Source organism: Centroberyx affinis, unplaced genomic scaffold, assembly GCF_046629955.1.
Source record: "Centroberyx affinis isolate AG114_WGS23_722 - 3 ecotype Tasmania unplaced genomic scaffold, CSIRO-AGI_Caff_v1 ptg007515l_1, whole genome shotgun sequence".
In the NCBI taxonomy this organism is placed as follows: domain Eukaryota; kingdom Metazoa; phylum Chordata; class Actinopteri; order Beryciformes; family Berycidae; genus Centroberyx; species Centroberyx affinis.
Window position 1 is genome coordinate 52,673 of NW_027283791.1, and position 12,819 is coordinate 65,491.

Consider the following 12,819-nt stretch of genomic DNA (forward strand, 5'->3'; position numbering starts at 1 on the left):
TATAGCCTATTCCTATAGGTACCTAGTAAATCTTGCTTATTATAGTTATTTTTCGTAAAGGCACACACACACATACACACACTGCACCTGTATCCTAAAAAAATGTGAAAGTGCAAATCTGCCTTGGATACAGACTATCCACCCTTTCACCCCCAGTTCAAACCTGCATTGAAATCAAGCTTCAATAAAAAAAATCAAAAAAAATCTAAGCTGTTCCCCTGTCTATTGTTGGGAGCCAGACTGAGGTCTTTTTCACTGCGGATGGATACGAGCCTTTATTGTGAGTGCCGTGACTGGTCCAGTTAATGACGCAAGCCCGGCTGGCGACAGTGAGTCTACAAGTTTGACATTTTCACAGTTTACAGCAACTGCTGCGGAACGTAACAATACTCCCGACATGAAGTGAAACCACTCGAGGGATCCTTTCAAACCTCACTTTTTAACACCAGGTGGATCACCAAAACGCATCACCCGGGCTGGATAAGCTGCCGGTGGGCCACAAATAGGTGCTCCAAGTGGGGTCCGGGGACCAGCAGGGGTCCTTGAGGAAGTTCCAGGGCAAAATGAGGAATAGTTTAGCAATTTCAGTTTTTTCCCCACTCACTAGAAATGAGCATAACAAGAAAATAATGTTGACTATTTTGATCATTTGGTTTCAGCGTTGCCACTGTTTCCGTCTATAGACATAGCCTAATTCTGTACTGAGTCATAACAACATATCTGTTGTCAGATGGGGGTTAAAATCTTATCAAACGGGGGTTATCTGGCTATCTATTTGGGGGTTCTTGGTGTAACATAAAAGTTTGGGAAACCATGGTTTAACCCACAGGCCCGCAGTGAATCAGTGATTGTGTATGCGTCAGATTCAGGGAGAGGGGGGAGGGAGGCAGGGTTGCGGATAAATAAAATATATGTAAATCTTTAATTTCAACTTGCAAAATCACTAATTTCCGTGCCCCTTGATTCCTGGACAGCAGACTCTAGAGGCAGCAGAATAGAAAAGCGCAGGTATAAGGATGTGACTGTCCCGGGCAGAGAGCAGCCAGACAGACAGACAGGCAAACAGACACCGGGACACAAACAGGATGCGCTCCCCGGGGCTCCGCGAGGCCCCAGAGACATCCGCATTAGCGCGCTCCCCAGCCCTCGCTGCCAGACCTCAGACTTGCATAAGAAAACAGCACTTCAACAGGAACTTCATTTATCCAGACCACAAGAACGCTCGCTGCTGGACTCTTTCCAGAAGATGTCCGCAAAACAGCTCTGAGAGACAGGAAAAGGCATCTGTTGGCCTATGAGCAACCTTGGTTTACTGCTTTTGATAGATCCGGGAGTGAGCTATCATAAGAAGTTAATGGTTAAACATGACCAGAGAGTGTGTGAGAGAGAGAGAGAGGGAGAGGGAGAGAGAGAGAGAGTGAGAGACAGGGAGAGGAAGCTGTCTGGAAAGGTGAGAACATAAGCGACTGTAGGTTAATAGCCTCATGATTATAAAGTCATAATATGATACACATGTTTTTTTTTTGTTTATTTTGGTTTACAATCCCTCCTGTCCCTTGAGAAAATCTCACAGAATAACACATGTTCATTTTACCTGCCAGAATCATGATATAAACAGATATCAGATCCTCCACAATTCTCTACAAGTTGTTCTCGCTTACAACTGATTAGCCACAAAATAAAAAGTGAGTAACTTAGTACACGGATCAGTCAGACAAAATATGTCCTGGAAACCGTGGCAACAGCAATGTGCGTGTAACCATGGCCACCACAAGCCATAGTCCAACTAACAGGCAGGACCACGAGGAACTCTCAACTGTGTCGTTACTTCTCATCCAATGATAGCATTGGGAGAGGAAATTAAGTGAAATGTTTTGTTTTTTTGTTGTTGATTACAGTGAATGACTGACACAATTGATAATCCCGATCCAATTGAAAGGTTTGGTGGCCACATCATAGGCTGTCTCTATGATACGAGGGTTCGTCCGATTGGCTAGTCAGTCTTGCGTGGCGACTCCAGCTTCCAGGCACCGGTGATGTAGCGCAGGCGGATGAAGACCAGGTCCCGTCCCATCTGCAGCCAGCTCCACACCGGGACCAACTTGGATCCTGGCAGAGCAAACACACATCACACAGGTGCTCAACTCCAAGAGAAGTTTTTATAGTCCAAATAATGGAAATTTGCCCATTTGCTGACATTCACTATCAACAGTCATACAACAACTCCATCAGAAAAGGCTTGAACTGCGGTACTGAACAAGAATAGATAGATTAGGTAGGTGAGACTAGCAAAATATTTCCAAAATGGTTGGAAGTGTTGGAATGAAACCCTTCATACATATAAAAAATAATAATCTTTGTAAGACAGAGATCTGAATAAAACCGATAAAGATTAAAAATAGTATAGATACTTGTGCAAAAATTAAGGTTAATAAAATGCTAGATAAATATAATGAGTACTAGAAGTATAATGAGAACTAGAAGTAATGATAACATGTTACTCTGAAAATTTTCCAATCACAGGCTGACACACAGACAAACCCAACAGTGATATTTATAGATCTACAGATCATTGGATTGCGGATGGACAAATGTTTCCATATTCCATGAGAAACCTACCTTCTATTTCAGTCCAGTTGACCGCCACCTCTGCTATGGGGATTTTGAAACACTGGGCGATGTAGAGGAGCTCCACATCAAAGGCCCTGTGAGAGAAAATAGAAAAAGTGCATAACAGGTGTTGAAACACTCCATTACAAGGACTTCTATCAGACAATATCAAACTTTCCCGAAGATCCTGTGACTCCAGCATTCACAACACAGCAGGTTTACTTGTACAGCACTAAGGCACATGATAGCAGCTGAAAACGTACATGCTATCACATCATACCACTAAGCCACAAAGCGTCTGTTGAAGAAATGTTCTGGAGTCAGAGGTTCGTCTTACTTGAATATATATTTATTGAAAGGGGTCTTATAAGAGGAAGAGATTGAACCAGTCCTTTATGTATCTTCCAAGGACATACAGAATGTGCTGACATTAGAACAGGCCACCAAAGTAGAGTAGAAGCAACACATGTTATGTCTTAAGTTAGAGCTTCCAAAGACATCTCGGAGACATCAGGAGCCACTCTGACAACAAGACCTCTGGCATAGTAGGTTATGGCACATGGGTTACAGTGAGGTGACCATACATCATGAAACTTTACATTCCTGAGGTGACCCCAGTTCAGCTGTTAATACATATGTTGAATTTTCTTCCACAGCATCTGTGCTGGAAAAGTCCTTACCAATGATTATTTTCACTATCAGTTAATCTATTGATTATCTTTTTGATTAATCGATTTCTGATTTAGTCTATAAATGATAAAAAAAATGACATCATCAAGTTACCAGAGCCCAAAGAGAGGTCTTAAAATTGCTTATTTAGTCTGACCAGCAGCCAAAAAACCCAAAGTATCCATTTTATATTTATATGAAATGGAGAAAAGCAAGCAAATCTTAGCATTTGTGAAGCTGTAACCAGCAAAAGTTTGGTATTTTTACTTGATAAATGACTAAAACAATTAGTTGATTCTGTCGACTAATCGATCAATCAACTAATCGATTCAGCACTCCTTACCAGCGCTCCACATGGAGGGAGGAGAAGGTCTTGAGGGCGGCCTCGCGGGTGAACAGCTTGAAGCCGCACTGCGTGTCCGCGATCCCCCTCACACAGAAGAACCACACCAGGAAGTGAAAGCCGTACATCAGGAACGTACGGAAGAAAGATCGCTGTGACGGGGACAGAACAACAGCGGTTTACATCGGCAGTCCCACGCATATAAATGACACCTTAGTTGTTGGTTACATAGACAGACGCAGACACACAGTTTACATAGTAATGTTGACTGATAGACGAGCACAGACAGAAAGAGAGACAGACAGTCAGACGTTTACCTCAGCGACTGACTCCTGCTCCAGGTGAGCTCTGGAACCGCAGGAGATCGCCATGTTCTCCTAAACACACAGACAGGCATCTTTAGAGTGTCCGAGACCGATTTCTATTACTACATCATACCTAGATGGCAACATGTCAGACAGAACAACAAACACAAAACAACCCCCCCACCGGTTTAGGGTCGAGGTGGTGAAGGCCGGCCTCCACTTTCTCAACGTCAGCAAACTTTGTGGCTCCGTCAGCATCTGCCATCAGGATGACTTTCCCTCTGGAGCTCAGAGTTCCCTAAAAGAGAGAAAAACACAAACATGAAATCAACAGGAGGTGCGTTGCATACGTTTATATTAGACTCGTCGTTTTTGTGGCACATTCAAATGTCGATTTGACAGCCAAAGGTCTCACCATCCTCACAGCTCCTCCTTTCCCTCTGTTCTTCACCAGCGTCAGGACGCGCACTTTGTCCGCACCGTACTTCCTCGTGTACTGCAAGGCAACCTGGGAAGACAACACAATGATGTTCACTTCACACACACACTAATACAAACTTGCTCTTGGTACCTCACATCAGTATGGTGCCACTTTGACACATTCAGCGTTAAGCAAAAATGTATTTCTTGGAATAATATCCACAAAAAAAGGTTAAAAAATATAACCTCAGTTGTTTTGTCTTTGCTGCCATCGTCAACCACGATGACCTCATAGGTAAACGAAGAGTTCTGTTTCTGCAGTGAGGAAATTACAGGAGAGATTTGATTCACAGAAGGCAGTTTTTAGTTAAATGCTGCAACCTAGTGGGCACTTTGAGGATAACTGGTACAGCCACAGAAGCTTGCTTTGCTCGCTGGAGAAGGTTAACTCTATATTGGACCAGACAAAGCACTTCACTCATGAGTTCTTGCATTTGCTTTGCACTGCAGGCACTGACCTGTCTGTTCTCCAAGTAATCCATAGCTTCTTCCATCATCACAGGCACTGAAAAGACACACATTCACACCCATATTAAGTTTCTATCATCTAGCACAGGTGTAAAATGACACATCGCCCGAGAGGCCAGGAGCTATGGGGTTTTAAATGCACCAAACTGGTTGGTAAAGTGTCTTTACACTGAATGCTAACCCTCAAAGTTAAACTGGTGGGCAATTCATCAGGCAACACAGAGTAAACTGTGCATGTATTAGCATTTAAGTGTTGAAAAAGCCATTTGCTAGGAAATCCTGACAAAGCAGATTTCGACACTACCCATCTCCAATCAATATAAAATATTTTTCATAGTTAAAGATAGATTGAACGTGATTTCTTAACTATTTTGCATAAATAGTTCAGTTTGTAAAACCTGTCTATTGGCTCACAATCTGTGTAGTCACAATCACACTAGTATTGCTAATATTGTCTTAAAAAGTAAATCCTATTCTATATCTTGTCTTTAAAAGTAAATCCTATTCAATCTATTGTCTTAAAAACTAAATCCTAAAAGCAGGATGCTCTATTATTTGTCAATAGTTTCCCTCTAATTTTCTGTAAAAGGGTCTGTGTTGGTTTCTGATGGGTTACCAATGACTCAGGGTTTGGATCAGGGTTTGATTCATTGTTATCAGGAAGATGTTTGGTGCAAATTGAGTGCTGGGTCCTTTAATTACAGAATTATATATCCTATCAAATAAAAACGTCCAGTCTGGTGCAATTACATAGTTATTTTCTAACAGACAAAACAGTTTTACAACAGTTTGCTGTATCTGAAGTCAAGGAAGGCTGAACATTAGAACACAGGCCCAAAAGTTGGTGGAGCTTCAACAAGCTATGTTATTCCACCAATTACTATGCAGAAATCACTGATGGAGACCCACGTTTACACCCATCACTCACTTCGGAGCTCCTCATTATAGGCTGGGACCACCACAGACAGCTCCCTGGAGTGGGGATCATGCAGGCTGGGGAAGAGCTCCTTCTCCCCGGTGGCGGTGAGGAAGTATTTCTCCTTCTCATGACGTGTCAGATCCACCATGCTGGCTGTGACGTGCGCTACTATTAACAGCTGAAAAGGAAGGAATAAGGGAATAATGCTGCTGTAATTTTGTTTCATCATGTAGGCCTACTGTTTTCAAGAGTCCTTTTTCACCCTGGGGTCAACTGAGCTGGCTTGAGCTCAGGTTTCATATTGGAGACGCTGAAGCGGGCTAGCTTTGACATTAGTCCAGGACTAACTCACCCTGCTTTGCAGCATGTTTAGCCATGACTTCCCAGGGTTAAGAATTGAATCGCAGTGTATAAACATGAGCTGACAAGTGCAGTGTGAAAAGGGGGTAAAAATAAACCTAGGGTTAATGTACGATTGTACAATTACAGGACGGAAAGCACTTGTTCTAAACACAATGGGCTGGTTTCGCAGACAGGGATTAAGCCTAGCCCTAAACTAAGGACGTTTTCAATAGATATCTCCACTGAATTTTGTCTTTAGTCCACTAAGTCTGGGACTAGGCTTAATCAAGAGATTTGTATTGAAAAAACATCCACCCAGATTCATAGTATTCTGCTCCATCACCACACAGCCATCTTGGTGGGAAAATGACAGGTGATTATATTCAAATAACAGCCACAGCCAATGAGCTGTGTGTATGGTAAAGCACTGTGGTAGGAAATGCATGTACATCATGGGAATACTATGAATAGAGTAATCCACGGCCTCAAACAACAAGATATTGACAACCAGTGATTACAACAAGTGAGAAAAGCATACTGCCAAAATTTTTGACAGCTTTTGCCATCATCTTCCATTGAAGGCCCTTGAGTTTAGAGAGACAACACACTTGCCACAGCACAAACTACAACAGACTGGCAACAGAATAACTTACCAAGCTAAAAAATGAACTGTACTTACCACAATCAAACCTGCAGCTGCTAATGCGGCCAAGCCTTGAACTAATTCACAGAGGAAATCCATCCTCCATGCCCTGCTAGTCACTGACAGACAGACCACCAGTCAAAGTTGCTAGCTAACCAGCTAGCCCCCTGTTGCTTGCTACACCCTTCTGTGTTTCCGTCTTGTGGCCGCTGTTCACACGTCTCAGGAGGAAAACGAGATTACGCAAATGTTCTGAAAGGTGAAAGCACAGAGTAACAGAAACCTTATATTTCCATTTCTCTGTAGGAAGCTCAGTGAACTCCACCTCCAATCACAACTGAACACAACGTCGACGCGGAAGTGCCACCGGTTTTCTTGACCACATCATCAGTTTGATGCAGGAGGACACCGAGCGGAACCAGTGTCCGCGTGCACAGCCACACCGCCCCCTGGTGGGCGGGGGTGGAAATAGTGTAAAAGATGAGCTTGAATTACTGTTAACTGTAAAAAAGGAAAGTTTTAACAATGAGTCTGTAATAGAGGAGAGGGTGGGATTATTTATAATTAAAACGGCTAATTATGTGTCTTTCTCTTCTATCTCGTTGCTTAAATACTGCTTTGTTTTAGTGTTTTAACTCAACTTAATTCTACTTCTTGTATCACTATGTACTATTGTGAAATGTTAAAGTTGATACGACTATTATATATGGCTACACTAATCAATGATGTGTCTGTATGCAGGACAATGTGGAGGAAAGCTTCTGTGTGTAATGACAAGGTGAGGGAGGGGGGCGGTCAGCTGGGAGATTTCTCTGTTAAGAATGGATGGATGGCACTATTTTATTTTTATTTTTATGATGGCAAAATGTATATCTCTTGTTTCTGTTGAAAACCAATAAAATTCTGTTTGTTTGTTTTTTTAAAAAAAGGGCTAATTATAATAACTCGTGTTAATATAGTATAATCACAGACATATAGAAACCACAGCCCCTATTTTTTTTATCACTTTATTAGTCACAAGTCAAATGTCACAGTACAGAATATAATGCAAAAATAGCAAATGAAAAATATATAAGATAAATAAATAAGAATTGATTCACTCATGTTAACTAAAGTCTCTCAAGTCATTATGGTGAAAAGATTAATTCACAGTATAAAAAGAAGTAATTTAAAACACCCATAAGACAAAATGGTGAACAGCTAAGTATGATAAAGAAACATATCAAAACCTAGTACATAAATCAAGGAAGGACAGAGACTTGAGCACAAGAGCCACATGCACTTAAAATTAGGTTAGATAATTGTCCATCTGCGGCTACCGTAGTACGTACACCAAACCCACGTGGTTTATCAAAACATCATGGCGGCTGGTTTCAAGTAAGATTGTCTATATTATAGTGAAAATGACACTTTTTATGTAATTTTCACCATATAGCTGCGCGGTGAAATTATCCGATATGTTAGATTACCTTTGATCTTTGATTGCTGGTATAAAAAAAAGATGACTTCTCCATATGACAAGCTTTAATAACACACTCCATACAGACCTGTGAAGAGTTGTGTCCTGTCCCGTGGATCACCATGGTCCACGCATATCTGACCCAGGAGAGTTTACATGACAGAAGTAGTAGTTTCTTCACTGTCATGTTGACGTCGGTCTGACCACAGTAGTGTAGCCAGAGCAAAATCTGGATAACGTAAATAACAAGAAGAACAGCAACTCTCTTTATACCGCTCTGACTTCCTGAGCTGTCTGAGATTGTGTGATTTCTCAGCCGTCATGGGTGAATGAGTTTGGTTTATCGTTATTGATTTATGCCTATTTACGTGTCTAAGATAATAACCACTCGTCGGTTCCTCTCTGTCTTTCTTCCTCTACTTCTTCACTTTCAGGACTGCTGAGCCCCTGGAGTACCACAGGAGTTTTCTGGTCAGTGACACAAAACAACAACAACAACAACATTATCCATATTCAGCCAACACTGCCCTACAAAGCTTAAAGGGTAGTAATTGTATAAGGGTCCAAGACAGAGTGAAACTGGGAAAAATGACTTCATTATCATAATCTCGTGTCCTGACAAAAGTATTCTTGGTACAGAATGTTTAGTAGCACCTATGGGCCTAATTATTGTTAAAATTAAATCTAAACGTTAGTCATGATGTTTGACTTTTGAAAAACACACAAACATACTGCTGTTTACCTTTGTAGGGCAGAATAGTTAATAATAATTGATAACTTGAACTATAATAAAAAAACGTATTTGTCCAACTGATTGATTGACTGATTGTTAATCCCCATTGATTATCCATAGCGTCAGCAGCGGCACAACATGATTTAACATACAAATCTTTACTGTTCAGAAAGAAAACTGTCGACCTGATGGAAGGGAACTGGGAGAATTTAGAACCACAACACTGAACATAGGTGAGGCAAAAAATGGCAAAAGATGGGTGTATATGAATGATGTACGAGTGCATTTTCTTTAATATTTAATCTACATGGGATTATTTCTCTGTGTGACTGCTCTCTCTCCTCAGGCTCCGTATCCACAGCAGATGGCTCTGCCTTGGTGAAGGTTGGAAACACCACAGTCATCTGTGGGATCAAAGCGGTAAGTGATAAACACAGTAGTTAAAAACCATATGAAGCAGACAGTTTCCTTGATGAAGATCAATGTCTGACTCTGTTTCTTCATCCAAAGGAGCTGACAAACCCTACAGTGGAAGCACCAAGTAAAGGCTACATCGGTAAGTCATCAGTGAGTGGAGTGTGTGTAAATCTCTTTATGTTAGTGTGATCTGACCTCAGTGTCTGACAGGGTTTCTCCTGTGTCTCAATGCCTGAGTGTGTATGTGTTTTGATACAAGTAACTACTTTGATACATCTACTCCCATTACTGTAATTGAATAGCTTTTTAGTGTACTTGTACTTTCAGTATTTTTCAAGTCAGTAGTTTTACTGAAGTACATATTGAATTAAGTATTGTACTTCACTACATTTTAAATCACATCAATTACAGAGTACACATTTTGTGGCTCTCCATACGCAAAAGAAACTGGACAAACATAAATTGGCCAATTGTGGAGCCATTCACAGTGAATCATCAGCAAAGCATAGAAGAGCAATCTGGCTTTACATTGTGCACTTTATTTTGTAATTTCCAGTTTTTCCAATTAAAAGAGTCTAGTTTGAACTCTGTCCTCTTGTCCTTTTAGAATTGCATAGGAAAAATCACATCTAACCATGCTCTTTTCTAAAAAGTAACTCAGTAACTTTTACTCTTGAGTACATCTTAAAAGAGCCACTTTTTACTTTTACTTGAGTAGATTTATAATAATAATTTTACCTCTACCTCAGTCAAATATCAGCACAGTAACTGCACTCGTACTGGAGCAACACTGTAACACTCTTTCCACCTGTTAGTGCCGAACGTGGATCTGCCTCCTCTGTGTTCGTCCCGCTTCCGGCCGGGTCCGCCGGGGGAACAGGCACAGGCTGCCAGCCAGTTCATCGCTGATGTCATCGAGAGGTGCTGTAGTCTACTGTGCATCTATTCTCAGTTTTCAGTTCACAGGACCATCATAAGTGCCTTTCACTAACCTAAGATATTGTTGGGTTTTTTTGGCTTTGTAGCTCTGATGTGATCCAGACAGAAGACTTGTGTATTGAAAGAGGAAAGGTAAATCTGTACTTTATATAAACTGTCAGATTGTGGTTCATGATTTTTGGGTCACAGGTCCTGACTCTTCTGACTCTGGTTTTAGCTCTGCTGGGTGCTGTACTGTGACATCATGTGTCTCGACTACGACGGGAACATATTGGACGCTTGTATCATCGCCCTGCTGGCTGCCCTGAAGAACAGTAAGTGAATAACATGACAGCTTTAATAGAGTTCACTGGTGCTATAATATTAATATTATAATATATTATTTTCAGACATATTCCTAAATGTTACCCATTTAGACTTTTTTCCCCTCCAAAAGCTATCACTGTTAAATAAAATGTTATAACAACCATGAAACCAATGTTATGTAGCTGTGATGGACAGCTGTGGCCCGCGGGCAACATCCATCCACACCTTTTAAATGGCCACTCCCAGATAATTTCCTTGCCTATATGTGATCATTTTTGCTAGTAATATGCCATATTATCTTTCTGGGTTCTCAGTGACATCAAGGAATAACATTTTGGTTTTAATCTGTTCCGAATTTAGCAATTACTACTCACACTAGTAAAGCAGGGTCCCTAGAGGTTTGAGTACAAATATCGTGAAGGTCTTTTTCTGTGATATTCAATAGTAATGTGGACAATTTTTTGTGAGTAGTCACATTATCAAAAGAAATGTTGTAAAACTCCTAGATCTTTGGAATATTGAGTTATCAAATATATGTCTAGTCTCTATGGAAGGCACATATTTTTCTGTTTATTAGTCTTACTCCTCTTCCACACATACTTTCCATCTGAAGTTGACTACAGTGTTTATGGCCCGCACCACCAAGAGTTGCCCATCTTTGTTCTCTATGCTGCTTTTTATCGGCACATTTCCCTCATCGTTTCCCTGTTGCCCACAGCACAACTTCCAGAGGTGACCATCAACACAGAGACCTGTGGACCACAAGTCAATTTAGAGAAGAGGAATGGGCTGCGAATTCACAAACATCCAGTCGGTGCCTCTTTTTGTGTCTTTGACAAGTAAGTGAATCATGACATTTCCAGTAGGTATGCTCAGTGTTTGAACACAACTTCCTTTAGCCCAGGATGAAACTATCTGCCTCCATCATCCATGTGACCCAGCCTGCCCTCTCCTCTGTGCAGCTCCATACTGATCGTGGACCCCACAGCTGAGGAGGAGAGCCTGTCGACCGCTCACCTCACTGTGGTGACGGATGAGGAAGACCGGCTCTGCTGTGTCCACAAACCAGGTCCGCAATGCAGCCAGTAGTGATATGACTCTCCCTTTTCATCTTATACTCAGTGCAAAGCAGATTTTTTTTTTAGCAATCGCACAAAAGCAAGGCTGAAGAAATTGATCAGGCTTGGGTACCAAGTCAAGCTCTATCTCAAATCCCAAAATTAGTAAAATTCAGCTTCAGTTGCAAGTCTTGCATGCAGTTCAGTATTATGTTCTGAGTTAGATAACAAAACAGCAAAATGTATAAATCAAAGGTCGATTAGTTTAGCCTTATTAGCAGAGCTGTTTTTTGAATACCTATATTGTCCCTTTCATCAGTATCAATTTGAAGGCATCAAGTGTATTGAAACGCTTCAAAATTACAGATTCTCATAACTGCCTTTCTGTTGCTGGTTATGGGCACTTCTATAGAGAAAATCATATTTATCAGATACATTTAGAAAAGCAAATTTTGAGTGAACCTAGCTTTACTTAGCTCTGACTCGTGGATGAGGAGCAAAGTGAGAGAAAGCTAGGGACAGAGTCTACCTAGACCCGGTCTGAAGTCAAGTAGTTTACCTCTCTAGCTACAGAAGAGTAAAGCCTGCACACTATGAACTCAGTGTATACATCTTTTATTTTTCAATCTGATGTGGATCATGGTCAGAATCCACATTAGAATTGAAACATAAATAAAAGGTGTATGAATGGAGCTCCTAGTGTGCGGGTGAGTGACTCTTTTACAGCCCAGCATCTCACCTTGATGTGCGTTCAACTAGCAGCCAAACCAAGTGACTCCTTGAAATTAATACTTAAAACTGCTCTTTCAGGTTGAATAAAAAATATAAATAAATCACTAAACCCTCTTCCCCTCTGGCTCAGGCGGGACGTCCCTGTCAGGAGAGAAGTTGCAGGAATGCATCAGCCGAGCCACGGCGCGGCAGAGAGAGATCCGGAAACTCATCGACAAAGTCACACAGAGCGTCAAGACGACAAAATAAAGAGCCACAAACAGCACTTTTATCTAAAAGCTGTATTTTCCACTGTCAATATATATTCTTTTTTTTTTTTTTAATAACAATAAAACTGCTGACAAAGACCGCTTAAAAAATTATTCCTCAGTGTCCACAAATGTCTCACACGCACGC

The 12,819-nt window shown here is 41.1% G+C and overlaps 2 protein-coding genes across 3 annotated transcripts; one reads left to right on the forward strand and one right to left on the reverse strand.

The window, feature by feature from the left end:
* Nucleotides 1-1,520: 1,520 nt before the first annotated feature.
* alg5 (ALG5 dolichyl-phosphate beta-glucosyltransferase) lies at nucleotides 1,521-7,147 on the reverse strand. 2 transcript variants are annotated; one of them, XM_071513787.1, is made up of 10 exons: nucleotides 6,816-7,145; nucleotides 5,804-5,972; nucleotides 4,866-4,912; nucleotides 4,594-4,662; nucleotides 4,343-4,435; nucleotides 4,112-4,225; nucleotides 3,940-3,999; nucleotides 3,623-3,774; nucleotides 2,620-2,705; nucleotides 1,521-2,109 (listed from the first exon to the last, which is right to left on the reverse strand). In XM_071513787.1, the coding sequence occupies exons 1-10, from the start codon at nucleotides 6,876-6,878 to the stop codon at nucleotides 1,994-1,996; spliced, it is 969 nt and encodes a 322-aa protein (XP_071369888.1). In that variant the 5' UTR covers nucleotides 6,879-7,145; the 3' UTR covers nucleotides 1,521-1,993. The 2 variants fall into 2 exon arrangements, with proteins under 2 accessions (XP_071369888.1, XP_071369890.1); XM_071513789.1 differs by lacking the exon at nucleotides 4,594-4,662 and having other exon boundaries at nucleotides 4,343-4,423; nucleotides 6,816-7,147.
* A 979-nt stretch (nucleotides 7,148-8,126) lies between these two features.
* exosc8 (exosome component 8) lies at nucleotides 8,127-12,770 on the forward strand. The gene is made up of 11 exons (XM_071513778.1): nucleotides 8,127-8,156; nucleotides 8,673-8,709; nucleotides 9,141-9,204; nucleotides 9,318-9,391; nucleotides 9,482-9,527; nucleotides 10,204-10,309; nucleotides 10,414-10,459; nucleotides 10,545-10,641; nucleotides 11,352-11,472; nucleotides 11,596-11,702; nucleotides 12,554-12,770. Exons 1-11 carry the CDS (start codon nucleotides 8,140-8,142, stop codon nucleotides 12,670-12,672), a joined length of 834 nt encoding a protein of 277 aa, XP_071369879.1. The 5' UTR covers nucleotides 8,127-8,139; the 3' UTR covers nucleotides 12,673-12,770.
* The last annotated feature ends 49 nt before the right edge of the window (nucleotides 12,771-12,819 follow it).

Coding starts and splice junctions, on each gene's coding strand:
- alg5 (XM_071513787.1), bottom strand. CDS start 6,878: ATGGATTTCCTCTGTGAATTAGTTCAAGGCTTGGCCGCATTAGCAGCT. Junction 4,913..5,803: donor CTATAATGAGGAGCTCCGAA/GTGAGTGATGGG, acceptor GTGTCTTTTCAG/TGCCTGTGATGATGGAAGAA. Junction 4,000..4,111: donor ACCACCTCGACCCTAAACCG/GTGGGGGGGTTG, acceptor CTGTGTGTTTAG/GAGAACATGGCGATCTCCTG.
- exosc8 (XM_071513778.1), top strand. Junction 8,710..9,140: donor AGTACCACAGGAGTTTTCTG/GTCAGTGACACA, acceptor TTTACTGTTCAG/AAAGAAAACTGTCGACCTGA. Junction 11,473..11,595: donor TCTTTTTGTGTCTTTGACAA/GTAAGTGAATCA, acceptor TCCTCTGTGCAG/CTCCATACTGATCGTGGACC.